At 45.9% G+C, this 12,673-nt stretch overlaps 1 protein-coding gene across 1 annotated transcript; it reads right to left on the bottom strand.

Moving 5' to 3' along the window:
- Nucleotides 1–1,775: 1,775 nt before the first annotated feature.
- NDUFA5 (NADH:ubiquinone oxidoreductase subunit A5) lies at nt 1,776–6,949 on the bottom strand. Its single transcript, XM_078875170.1, has 5 exons — nt 6,905–6,949; nt 4,164–4,208; nt 3,526–3,642; nt 2,310–2,375; nt 1,776–2,010 (listed from the first exon to the last, which is right to left on the bottom strand). Exons 1-5 carry the CDS (start codon nt 6,923–6,925, stop codon nt 1,909–1,911), a joined length of 351 nt encoding a protein of 116 aa, XP_078731296.1. The 5' UTR covers nt 6,926–6,949; the 3' UTR covers nt 1,776–1,908.
- Between the last annotated feature and the right edge of the window lie 5,724 nt (nt 6,950–12,673).

Here is a 12,673-nt window from a genome sequence, read left to right on the forward strand (position 1 = left end):
GTGAGCCATTGTGATTGACGTACTTTGCATACCCATTAGAGCTACATTGAGATTCACAGTCTCTTAGAACTCGCTTTTTGTCCGTCCAAGGAGGACAGGTGTATATTGCAGTAAATCTCAAATATTCAATAGAAAAATTGTTCAGCTCATGGATTAGTAATGAGGGGGGAGAGGGGAGAGGGGGGAGGGGGGGTTGCCCCATGTGGAGTGACGTCACCGGCTAATGCTTATTGGGGAGGGGTGCGGCATGTGGAGTGACGTCACTCGCTCCTGATTATTAATGAGGGGTGCGGCATGTGGAGTGACGTCACTCGCTAATGCTTATTGGGGAGGGGTGCTGCATGTGGAGTGACGTCACTCGCTAATGCTTATTGGGGAGGGGTGCGGCATGTGGAGTGACGTCACTCGCTCCTGATTATTAACGAGGGGTGCTGCATGTGGAGTGACGTCACTCGCTAATGCTTATTGGGGAGGGGTGCGGCATGTGGAGTGACGTCACTCGCTCGTGATTATTAACGAGGGGTGCGGCATGTGGAGTGACGTCACTCGCTCGTGATTGTTAACGAGGGGTGCTGCATGTGGAGTGACGTCACCCGCTCATGATTATTAACGAGGGGTGCTGCATGTGGAGTGACGTCACCCGCTCATGATTATTAATGAGGGGTGCGGCATGTGGAGTGACGTCACTCGCTCATGATTATTAATGAGGGGTGCGGCATGTGGAGTGACGTCACTCGCTCCTGATTATTAATGAGGGGAGGGATGCGGCATGTGGAGTGCGCGAACTTCTTGTGCGTTAGTGGAAATTTCCACGCGTGCATGAATATTATTGAGGGGGCGGGGCTCTTTTGCAGTGACGTCACGTACGGATGTAGCACTGTGCTGCGTGGATTTATTTTTTTACCGTCACTTTCTGTAATGAAACGTCATATTTGAAGCGACTTTGCGTAATAAATTATTTAATTCAGCTCGACCTGCCTCTGCTTTCGTGTAAAAATCCACCCACTCATGAATATTAATGAGCGGGGGTGGGCCTCATGTGGAGTGACGTCTTGAGCGGGACGGACAGACATTTCTGGGTGATTATAGTCGGTAATTGACATCCCTCATTCTAAAGTCTTCTCACGTGGAAATACAAATCCATGCAATGTAATTTGCAACAGCAGATGGCGCACTATGACAATGCCACAGCTGCCATTTCTGACTTTCTCCGTGTTATGGTTAAAGCAGCGCAGTGGTTGAAGTTATGTACCATGCCGCCCAGGTTTGATTCCTGGCCAAGGCTCAACATCGGTGACAATATCTAAAACCAATCCTAGGACTCTCCCTCAACACCTCTTTTCCAAACTGCACTGACCAACATGGTGAAGTATGGTCAAACAACCCTCCATGATCAGCATGGCATGTGGTGACATTGATTTAGTAGTGGATTAACAAAGGAAAGGATGTTATAATTAATGTTTTCTTCTTAGCATTTCACCAATGTACATTACCTAAAAGCGACGGCTCTTCTTGACCATACTCCAACCAACGACGCACTGCATTAGTTTGTAACGCATCATGACTCGCACAGTAGTGAGGGGTCATCATCATACAGCAAAAGGGGAGGTGGTCTACAAGGGGCTCCCTCCATCTGGACTGTCACAGGACACCCACGAGAGAGAACCTAGCAGCTCATTGGGCCCTTCCTGCTGATATAAATAAAATCTGTCGAACATATCTATCCATGCACATGTACAAACGTACCCGATTGATTAAACAGCGGTACGCAGAGACACTCGTTCATTGATTGGTGACTTTAATTGTCAATAACCAAACCAGAAGCGCGCTACACGTTTACGTTAATGATATCGCGGGTCACAGTCGTGCTCGGACAGGAGATGCAGACGGAATCAGATGGGGCGAGATTTAGATGGGCCACTTCCACTGGTTGGGAGGTGGCTCCTCAATGAGTGGTTCCCAAGGCTTCCACTCCTGCATCTTCCTCGCCAGGGAGAGCTCCTTCTCGGCCTGGTGAAGAATGATTCACGCACACACGTTTAGGTAAAACATTGACGACTGTACATTTGGAATAAATTATTAACACAAGTCTCCAATTATTGTATCATCTACGGTGTTATGACATCACGACGTAATGTCGCTCACCAATGCTGATCAGAGGTGCAAGGGAAGGACAACAAACGAAACACAAAAAGCCGTGGCGCAACACTGGGAAAACCGTAGAGCCTAGTTCAGCCAACTGAGTGTGTTAACGAAAATATCTGGGAACCAAAGCTAAGAACGGCAGGTGGTGATGCCACGGAACGTACCTGCCGGATCACTTCTTCGATCTGTCCACAATTGATCTTTTTCTCTAGCTTCTCAATATCGGGCTCCTGTAAATGTGGACATTGACAAACGTTAGTTGTTCCACAAAGGGTAAAGGTTGTTTTTCATTCCGACTTAACAAACCTTAACTTTACGAGCTATTAATTAAATTTACAGCCTTTTATGAATCCACCGCTAGTGGAATGCTTCCCCACGCCATATCGCTCATAAGGGTTGATCATATTTCACCACAATGGTCAGTACCATTGACGTGTGGTGAGGTCGATGGCTGGGGAGGCACTGGCTAAGACACGCCCCCTTCAGTGAAGCAGATGTGACGACTGCCTCCCCTGGTGCTTTTCATTGCAGTTTTATGGCGAGACCAGCGAGCCTAAATATCTTTATACACATCCGTGAAATAAGTTACCTGGACTATGGAAGGCGAGGACATGTAATGAAGGGGTCTCCAAACATTACATTGGTAACATACAGAGAGATAGTAACAGGCACGCGCTTATTGCCCGCGCTCCATCCAGTTACTGAGGGGTTGCGCAATCAGAGGAGAGGCTGAGCTCGTCGCTACCTCACCTCTCGTCTCTTCCTGTATTTGCAGCGGAGCTCCACAAATTTGGCGATATTGACTAAAACATTATTGGAATCGTACAGAATGACATTTATAACACAATCAGTGGACAAATCTTAATATTTATTTTATTTGATTATTCTTTTTTTTCTTTAAGTAACAGCTATTTTCATTGGAGTATGACAGGTGAGGCTCTGCCTCCCCTGCCTCCCCTGACCGCATGTGACTGGTCAGTACGTGTTGGTTAAGTTTAGGGTTGCGCCCAGAACTGCTTGAGATGTCAGAAGCCGCCGATGTTAGCAGTGGCCTTGAATCTATTTCTGGTCACTGGGTTCATAGCACAGTGCATCAAGCAGACCTGAAGTCGACTAACATTACAATCATACGCAGCAATGATCGCTGATTTACAAATTTGAGCTGAAATTAAGCATAACGTTTTTTAAGACAGGATTGATTCTTGATGTGGCCGTGGGGCTTTTAATGTGAAGATGCCAAGCCGGCACAGTTACAGCGGATCCAAGGTCCCAATTACAACTGTAATCGATCCAAACATCTTGGTGTTAAACACTACGACCCACATTTAACTTCACATCAGATGTCACATAGCGGAGATGAATTTCGCAACTGGGATTTACCGTCTGGACGTGATGCTGGCGCTCATTGATGATCTGTTCCGTGTATTTCCTGTACGCGGCATCCTTTGGGACTGTCTGCAACACGCCGATGATCTTGATGTAAAGAGCGTTCAGGTGCTGTGGGGACACGGTGAATGCAACGCATTTAACCACTTCCCCCCACAACTTTCTTACCATGATCATAATTTAAAATCGTGATTTGATTTCAAGCGTCGATTCTTTGAGTGGGCCCGAGTGGCTCCGAAGATCAAGGCTACAAGCCGACACTACTAAAATCATGGAATCAAATTAAGGCTTCAGCCACTTGTGATGAAACTGAGTTCTCCAGCTTAGCAGGTTTGATGGTCTCAGCCTGGCCACCAATGACAGCAGAATATTACATTACATTTGAGAACAAAGAATCGCAAAACAAAAATGTATTTTGCTGCAATGCACTCTGCGACCCATTACTTAGCCCTGTAGCAGCCTATAACAACCCACTGTGCATGGTGGTCGACCCATCCAGGCACTATCCAGGATTAACCCTGCTTAGTGTATGATCTGACAAGATCAGGCGCATTGCGGGTGAATTGATCATAGGTCCTAAAACACAGAAGTGAGGGGTTGTGGTATCCACTGTGGTAACTTAAGACACTAACCTCATGAGGGTTCTTGGAGACAGCAAGTCCCACTAGCCCAGTCGTCTGGTAAAAACAAACATCCATAAATAACACAGTGAAGAGGGTACTGCATTGCTCAAAATATGTGCATGTTAGGCATAACAATAACTTGACATTTCAAAATAACAAGTCCTGTGCCCCCCCCTTCACCAACCTGTACTGACCAGCATGGGGAACCACAGTCAAAACAACTCCTGTGACCGATACAGCATGGGGAAGCATTCATCCAGCAGTGGATTAACAAACCCTGAAAAAAGTGAATGAGGTGGCTAAGTGGGCTGATAACGGAGTTGGAGACGCGAAGCTGGCACCACTGAGGTTCTGGGTTGGAATACGGGTTTCAGCCTGGGTTGTAATCCACGATCTCAGCAACGACACCAGCTCAGGGCTCTGACCTTTGAGGAACCCGGCCACCTCGCTAGGTAAACATTTTGTTTAAAAAATCCAGAACTACCATTGCAAGCGCAGAGGCACGCTCCTTTCCCAACAATGTTTTAGCCCTAGGCGACTTGTGCAATCACTTACAAGTTGGAAATGTAGAAACAAATGTCGCCCTTAACCCAAGTCAATTTATCAACATTAAATGCAATGACATGCGGGAACCTATGGCTGTGTTTCCATGGCAAGTGTTTATTGATAATATTACTTTGAATAAACAAACGAAGTTGAACATGTGGATTGGAACGGCTTTGACAAGTGCAAAGTATGCTGTTGTGCAACCCTCTACTCTACACCTTGGGATGAGAAAGTTTACAATCTAGTGCAAATTGTCTTTGTACATAAAAACTAGCCTTTTTGTCAATACACTTCTGGATGACTGCTTCCCCACGTTGTGCACGTGTTGTGGAGTTATATCACCACAATTCACGCTGGTTAGTGCAGGTGTGTGATGTCGAGGAGCATAGATATGAGAGCATATGTAAAGTTCGTGTGCAACGTCTTTGCAGAATTGCCCTCTGCTGCTGGTAACATAGCCAATTTAAGGGGTTTCAAGCAGTTAACCGGTATGACACTTTATGTAACAAAGCCACTCATGCTAGGTTCCAAAAACACACTATTCATGTGAAGCACTGTCAGTCCACTGCCGGATGAAGGCGTCCCAATGCCATGTCGCTCTTGGTGGATTATTTGACCATACTTCACCACGATGGTCACTATGCATTGGCGACGGGGTTGGAGTCGGGTGGCCCAGGCCTGGTTCAGATCTCTCTCACTCGCCATCGATGCTAACCGTGGCCGGGAATGGAATCATGTAGGCAGTGGGGCAGGTAAAACCTTCCCGCCACCGCTCCACCCATCGGCGACATTCCAGATCATCAGCCATGATCATCTATCCACTGCTGGATGAAGGCCTCCCCAAGTCGTTGTGATCCCTTCGTCTCGCAGATGCAACAATTCATGTTCCCTCCTGCAGAATAACCAGCCCGACCCTCTGCACCACCGCTCCCACCCCACCACCTCACAGTACACCTCAAGACTAAGTGATGTACTGTACTTAACCTTAGCGATTTAAGTGAAACGTGCATTTAGAATAGCTGCTGATATAAATTTACACATCAGCCACTTTGTCGCTTTTGAAAAATAATGTAATAGCTCAGTGGGCTTTATCTGGTAAGAAAAAAAATACCGTAGTTTAGTTTTATTTGCATATTCTTAAAAAGTTATTTGTTTACCTTTCCTATACTTTTCACTCTTCTCGTGTTTTCTATCGTTTATTGTTGTAACATTCTGACCCGCCCTTACTGTGAAAAAGAGCTTCTGGAGAAATTACTGGTGAAAACTTTGTATAGTACTCAGATTTAAAATGTTGTGGCTTGGCTTTCCAACACACCTGCGTGCTGTACTAGTATACTACACTATACACTACACTACTATACACTACACGATACACTACACGATACACTATACACTACACTACACTACATTCTACACTACAATACTATACACTACACTATACACTACACTATACACTACTATATACACTACTATATACACTACACTAAACACTACACTACTAAACACTACACTATACACTACACTATACACTAGTGCTGTACTAGTGACGAATTGTCGTGTTCTGTTTACGTGACAACCCTTACTAGTTGGCTGTGCCGGGTGGTGGCGGCTTTTAACGACACATTTATATATTTACGCGATCTAACCCAAAAAAAGAGCTTTATCGCTCATCGGATTCCTCAATCATAAATGTTCATATTCTACGTATCTCAAACACACATAGACTCAGGTGACTTAAATTAACAGACGCAACTCAAGTGACGTAAACTTGATTGAATAAATTTTCGATTTAAAGCTTTCGTGACTGCAGGGATTCATCTTCTTGGTTCTTTCGGTTAAAATTATTTAATTATAGTTTTATTTTTATTATTTTATTATTCCCATTCTACGTGACTTTACCGAAAGAACCAAGAAGTTGATTGAATTAAGTATAATTCAGGCTAATTTCCCAGCTCCGAGCGACCAATCTCACCCAGGGTCAAGGGCAACCACGAAACAAAGCAAGAGCCGAGCACACACAAGGCCCAAGGTGGTACGGAGTGACGCGACCCGTCCCCGCCTCGCGTCTCGCCGGAGTCTCTCGGCGCCAGGAGATGGCGAGAAGACGGCGAGAGAGGGGGAATGGTTCGAAGTAAACAAGACGAGAGAGAGAGAGAGAGACGAGAGAGCGAGGTGGAGGCTGTCATGCAGGGAGATGCGGTCACCTTCTTGAGCGCACCGGCCATGTTGCCTAGGGGTAGAGGGGGGGGCGGAGCTTCGTCGAGCAGAGCAGCGCCCTGATTGGACGAGTCAGCGCAAGCTACGGAGTGCCCCGCGGTCACAACAGAAAAATCGTTCGGCGAAATGCGTTTCGTTATTGTGCGCGGTGTAACTGTGTGGACACGGTACGGGTCCAATTAAATCTTGATTTGAACCAATTGTATCACGTTCATTTAGTTTAAGCGGTTGAGAAATCGAGAAACAAAGGGTTTTATATATTTAACGTCGTCTAACTCGGGGAAGCTGCCATGGTGTATAATGGTTAGTGACACTGGATTTGCAATGCAGCGGTAGTGAGTGCGATCTCCCGGCGCGGCAATTGAGACTTTAACGTAAATGGACATTGCACAGTCGATGGGGAGGTCGCGTGTGGGGGGACATAGCGCGTGGACTCAACCCTCATCCAGGAGCGGGGAAGAGTAGGCCAAATATCACACCTGTCAACCCCTTATCAGTGCCCGATCTTATTACAGGCCAATCCAGACCTCAATCTCTTGATATGCTAATTTTTTCTCTAACCCCCTCCCTCTCTCTGCGTCCGCCCTCCTCTGTCTATTTAAGGCCACCCCACAGAGACGACCACCTCTCTCTGTTACCTGTGTTGCTCTCTCTATGTATCTTGGTGATATATGTCTGCTAATATGTCTGTCTATAGTTTTCTGGTTAGATTTTATGTCGCTATTTCATTATACCTGATGATGATTGCTTGTGTTGCAATCGAAACGTCGTATTCTATTATTTAATTTAATTTATTATTTTATCTTTAGACGTGACTTAACCGAAAGAACCAAATAATAATTCCTGCAGTCACGAAAGTTCTAAAATTAAGATTTTCTCGATTTGAAGATTTCGCGACTGCAGGGATCCATATACTCTTTGGTTCTTTCCGTAAAGTGACGTAGGTAGAAAACACAAAATAAATGTAATCATTGTGATTACATTTAATCATCGTGATTAAATTTATTCACGTAGGCATAAAAAATTTCAATAAATTTAATCACAATCATTAAATTTAATCACAATAATTAAAATTTTTATACCTACGTGACTTTACCAAAAGGACCAAAGAGTACAATTCAGACCTTACTGGTCACCCCGTGCCCTTATAAATCTCAACGTTCATCCTACAAGCTCCTATCACAAAGGAGAAACACAAATAGACAAATTATTAATTTTTTGCCCATATTGAAACAGCTGTACGCAGTATGGACCTGCAAACTAAATTCCCCTGTCCAAAAATACGGGGTAACCCGTATGGGTTGACAGCGATGCTGTGTATCTCTATGGGTCTCTGTGTATCTCTATGGGTCTCTGTGTATCTCTATGGGTCTCTATGCATCTCTATGGGTCTCTGTGTATCTCTATGGGTCTCTGTGTATCTCTATGGGTCTCTGTGTATCTCTATGGGTCTCTGTGCATCTCTATGGGTCTCTGTGTATCTCTATGGATCTCTGTGTATCTCTATGGGTCTCTGTGTATCTCTATGGGTCTCTATGCATCTCTATGGGTCTCTATGCATCTCTATGGGTCTCTGTGTATCTCTATGGGTCTCTGTGTATCTCTATGGGTCTCTGTGTATCTCTATGGGTCTCCATGCATCTCTATGGGTCTCTGTGTATCTCTATGGGTCTCTATGCATCTCTATGGGTCTCTATGCATCTCTATGGGTCTCTGTGTATCTCTATGGGTCTCTGTGTATCTATGTGGGTCTCTGTGGGTATATATGTATCTATGGGTCTCGATGTATAGCTATGGGTCTCTATCCATCTCTATGGGTCTCTGGATCTCTATGGGTCTCTGTCCATAATATAATCATACATGTCAACCCATTATCAGTGACCTACCTTATTACAAACCAATTCAGATCTCATTCGTTACCCCGTGCCATTATAAATCTCAACGTCCATCCTACAAATTCCCATCAGAAGTGAGTAACACAAATAGACATGATTATTACTATTTGCCCTTATAGTACGGGTTGACAGCTATGAAATACCTACTCGAGCGACTCTCTCTCTAGCTCCCTCTAAGTGAAGAAGAGCCTTTCCGCCAGCAGTGGCCTGAGTGTGAAATTTCAGGGCTGCACCTTTATATTTTTTAAACAATCGCCACATTGTTAAGGCGCTAAAATAGTTGAATGTTGGTTCTTTATCCGCTATTTGTGCCTGCGCCTCCGACGCGTTCTGTCCTGCGCAAGGACCGCTCTGGCGGTGTTGCTGTTCCGTGCTGATGTCACCACGAATCCAGCGTAGCAAGCTAGCTGGGTAACTGGCTACACGGGGACGTATCGTGGAACAAATACAACATTTTTGTCTTCTTGGTTCTTTCGGTAAAGTCACGCAGAAGACTTTACCGAAAGAACCAAGAAGATGAATCCCTGCAGTCACGAAAGCTTTAAATCGAAAAATACAACATTGCATTGCTCGATTGCAGGTGCAGCATTTAAAAAAAAAAATCCCCCCCGCTGACGATACAAATGGAATGTAATAGCAGGGTATTTGTACACGTGAACGAAGTGACCATATAAAAAAAAAATCTACAAACTTACGCATCACTACGTCTGTCCTTTTTCTCGTGTCACGCCGTGGGTCGCGAGCGGGAAACACCTTGGCAGCTCCGTCACCGACAAACGCCGCACTCACCATTGGCCGCGTGTGTCACGTTGTGTGTGGCCTTTGTCTCTCTCCCGCGTGTTGTCTGCCCGCACTGCCTGTCTGGACCCTCACTCCGCCTGACTGACTGATGCGTTATTGTGCCTCAATGCAAGGCCATAGCCATGGAGTCAACATTGGGGGGGACCAAATTTTCCAGGGTCTCTGGGGGTCCCAACCCAGAAAAATATATACATTTTTAAACTCCTTTCCTGCCTAAAATATAAAAAAAAATTCACTAACACATGGGATGGACTTTTAATTTATTTTTTACAATAATGTCTAATAGTGTATTGTATTACATTGCTCTGTTCTTACTTTTTTACCATTTCTTGTTTCATTGTGTGTAATGGCAGAGATTAGGGATTAATAAAGTACAACCATAACCACAATCATATAAACATAACTATATGCATTGATTTATATGAAGACAAGTCCAGATATTGTGGTCAAGGTTTAGCAAATTGTTTTTATTTACATAGCATAGCAATTATTTTATAGCAATATATTGGGGGGGGGGGTACATTTTAAGCATATTTGAATATTGGGGGGGATGTTTCTCCCCCAATATATATTATAATTACGGCCTTGCCTCAATGTATATGCTTGGCTAACGTTGTCGTGTATCTCTCCGTCTGCCTAGATGGCTGTAGATCGGTCTGCCTTGTTGCTTGCGCAGACAAGCAACAAGAAAGGCAGCTAGACAAGGCCTGTCCCGTGAGTCCGTCTCGACTGCCCATCTTTCTGGCTGTCTGCACCTCTCCAATTAGCACGGTCGGCTACGTACTGCGCGAAAGAAGTTCAATATATTCTAGATTTGAAGCTTACGTGACTGCAAGGATTCATACTCTTAGTTCTTTCGGTAAAGTCACGTAGGTAAAAAATTAAATTTAAATTAATAAAAATAAAAATCACGACGTTTCACCTGAAGACGGAAGCTTGTGTTGCCTCCGAAACGTCGTGATTTTTATTAATTTTAATTTCATTTTTTACCTACGTGACTTTACCGAAAGAACTAAGAGTTCCTTATACTCAGTACAAACATACACAGGCATCTAGCAAACAGACAGCCATCTGAAAGCTGTGTACCGAAGTGGTATTCCTCTGTCTGGCTACGCTGCCTGCCTGAATGCTGTCTGTCTGTTATCATTATCAACAATGATTTATCCACTGCTGGATGCAGCCCCCGACCCCCCATCCGTCGTCCGTCTCCCGAGGTTCTGCGACTCAACAATCCACGTAGCTCCTACGCGTGAGGCTCAAATCGTCGCTCGATCTCCTTTGTCGCCACGGTGGCTAGGAGATGTTAACTACCTCGCCTGGTACACAGGAGGTCGTGGGTTCGATGCCGACGCCTGTATATTTGGAGTTTGCGTGTTTTTCTCCACGTGGTCGCGTGGACTTTTCTCGGGGCCCTCTGGGTTTTACCCTCCACATTTATAAACATGCGTTTAAGGTATTTGGCTGCTATAAATGTCCACGTGATGATACGCCACTGCGTAGAGGTGTGGCCAGGACGCTTCAGAACAAGAGCTAAATAGCACAGTGGGCCTTGACTATTAAGTAAAAACATATTTTATAGTTTCAATATTTACCCCGCGCTCCTCCCAAGCAGTGGTCGCGTTGATTTTTGTTTGGGTCCTCCGGTTTTTCCCTCCACATTTAGAATCACAACGTGCGTTGAGAGCATTTGGTTGCTACACATTTCCACTTGATGATAAGCCGCTTGGTTGAGTTATCATTTGTGGCCAGGTAGCTTCTGAAAAAAAGCTGCATAGCTTAGCGAGCTTTACCTGGTAAAATAAAAAATATAGTTTCGTTTAAATAGTTTTAGTTTTTTGACTGCCAGTCCGTCGTTAGCCTCGACCACCGCCCACCATCCCTTCAAGTGACATGTCCTGCCCAATGCCAATTTCCTTAACAGTCAATACGTTTGCTATCTGATCCACGTGTTCCTCTTCCTGTTCCTCAATGTAATCTCAATATCGATGTGGTGTCAACGCACGCCTCTGACCGAATCACCTGGAACGCGCCCGATCTCACCAGGTCCCAGAAGCTAAGCAGCATTGCGCCTGGATAGTGCCTGGATGATGAAGTGGTTGGGTAGGTGTGCGCGAAGTCTCGGAGCGCGAGTTGATGCCGACACCTCCACACATCATTCAACATTACATCTCGCCAGGTATTGGCTACGTCTGTACACCTACGCGCCTGACACAAAAACACACCCAAGTGCCGATCTACCAACTGACATCCACACCCAAAGACAAAGACCCCCGTATAGCCTTCAAAGACTGTCGGGGCAAGTGCTGTTAGCGAGCACCTGTGAAGGCCTTCACGGCACACGAGGGTGTGAGTAGCCAGCACCACGCCCGGCCGCCTTTGTCTCCCGAGTGGAGATGTTTACACAACGCATTTGAGGCTGAGTCGACCTAGGCGAGGTCCAGGACCGGTTCTGATAATCGTCACTGAGGGTGTTGGCGGTTGAGCGGGAATCGAACTTGCGACCCCGGGTTTATAGCGCAGCGCGCTAACTACTACACTACCGCTCCCCACCCACAGATACACACCCTGACCCACCCACAGACACACACACTCACACCCTGACCCACCCACAGACACACCCTGACCCACCCACAGACACACACACTCACACCCTGACCCACCCACAGACACACACACTCACACCCTGACCCACCTACAGACACGCACACACACACCCTGACCCACCCACAGACACACACACTCACACCCTGACCCACACACACACACAGCCTGACCCACCCACAGACACACACACTCTGATCCACCCACAGACACACACACAGCCTGACCCACCCACAGACACACACACTCACACCCTGACCCACTCACAGACACACACACTCACACCCTGACCCACACACACACAGCCTGACCCACCCACAGACACACACACTCTGATCTACCCACAGACACACACACTCACACCCTGACCCACCCACAGACACACACACTCACACCCTGACCCACCCACAGACACACACACTCACACCCTGACCCACCCACAGACACACACACTCACAC

This window comes from Lampetra fluviatilis, chromosome 40 (genome assembly GCF_964198595.1).
Source record: "Lampetra fluviatilis chromosome 40, kcLamFluv1.1, whole genome shotgun sequence".
Classification (NCBI taxonomy): domain Eukaryota; kingdom Metazoa; phylum Chordata; class Hyperoartia; order Petromyzontiformes; family Petromyzontidae; genus Lampetra; species Lampetra fluviatilis.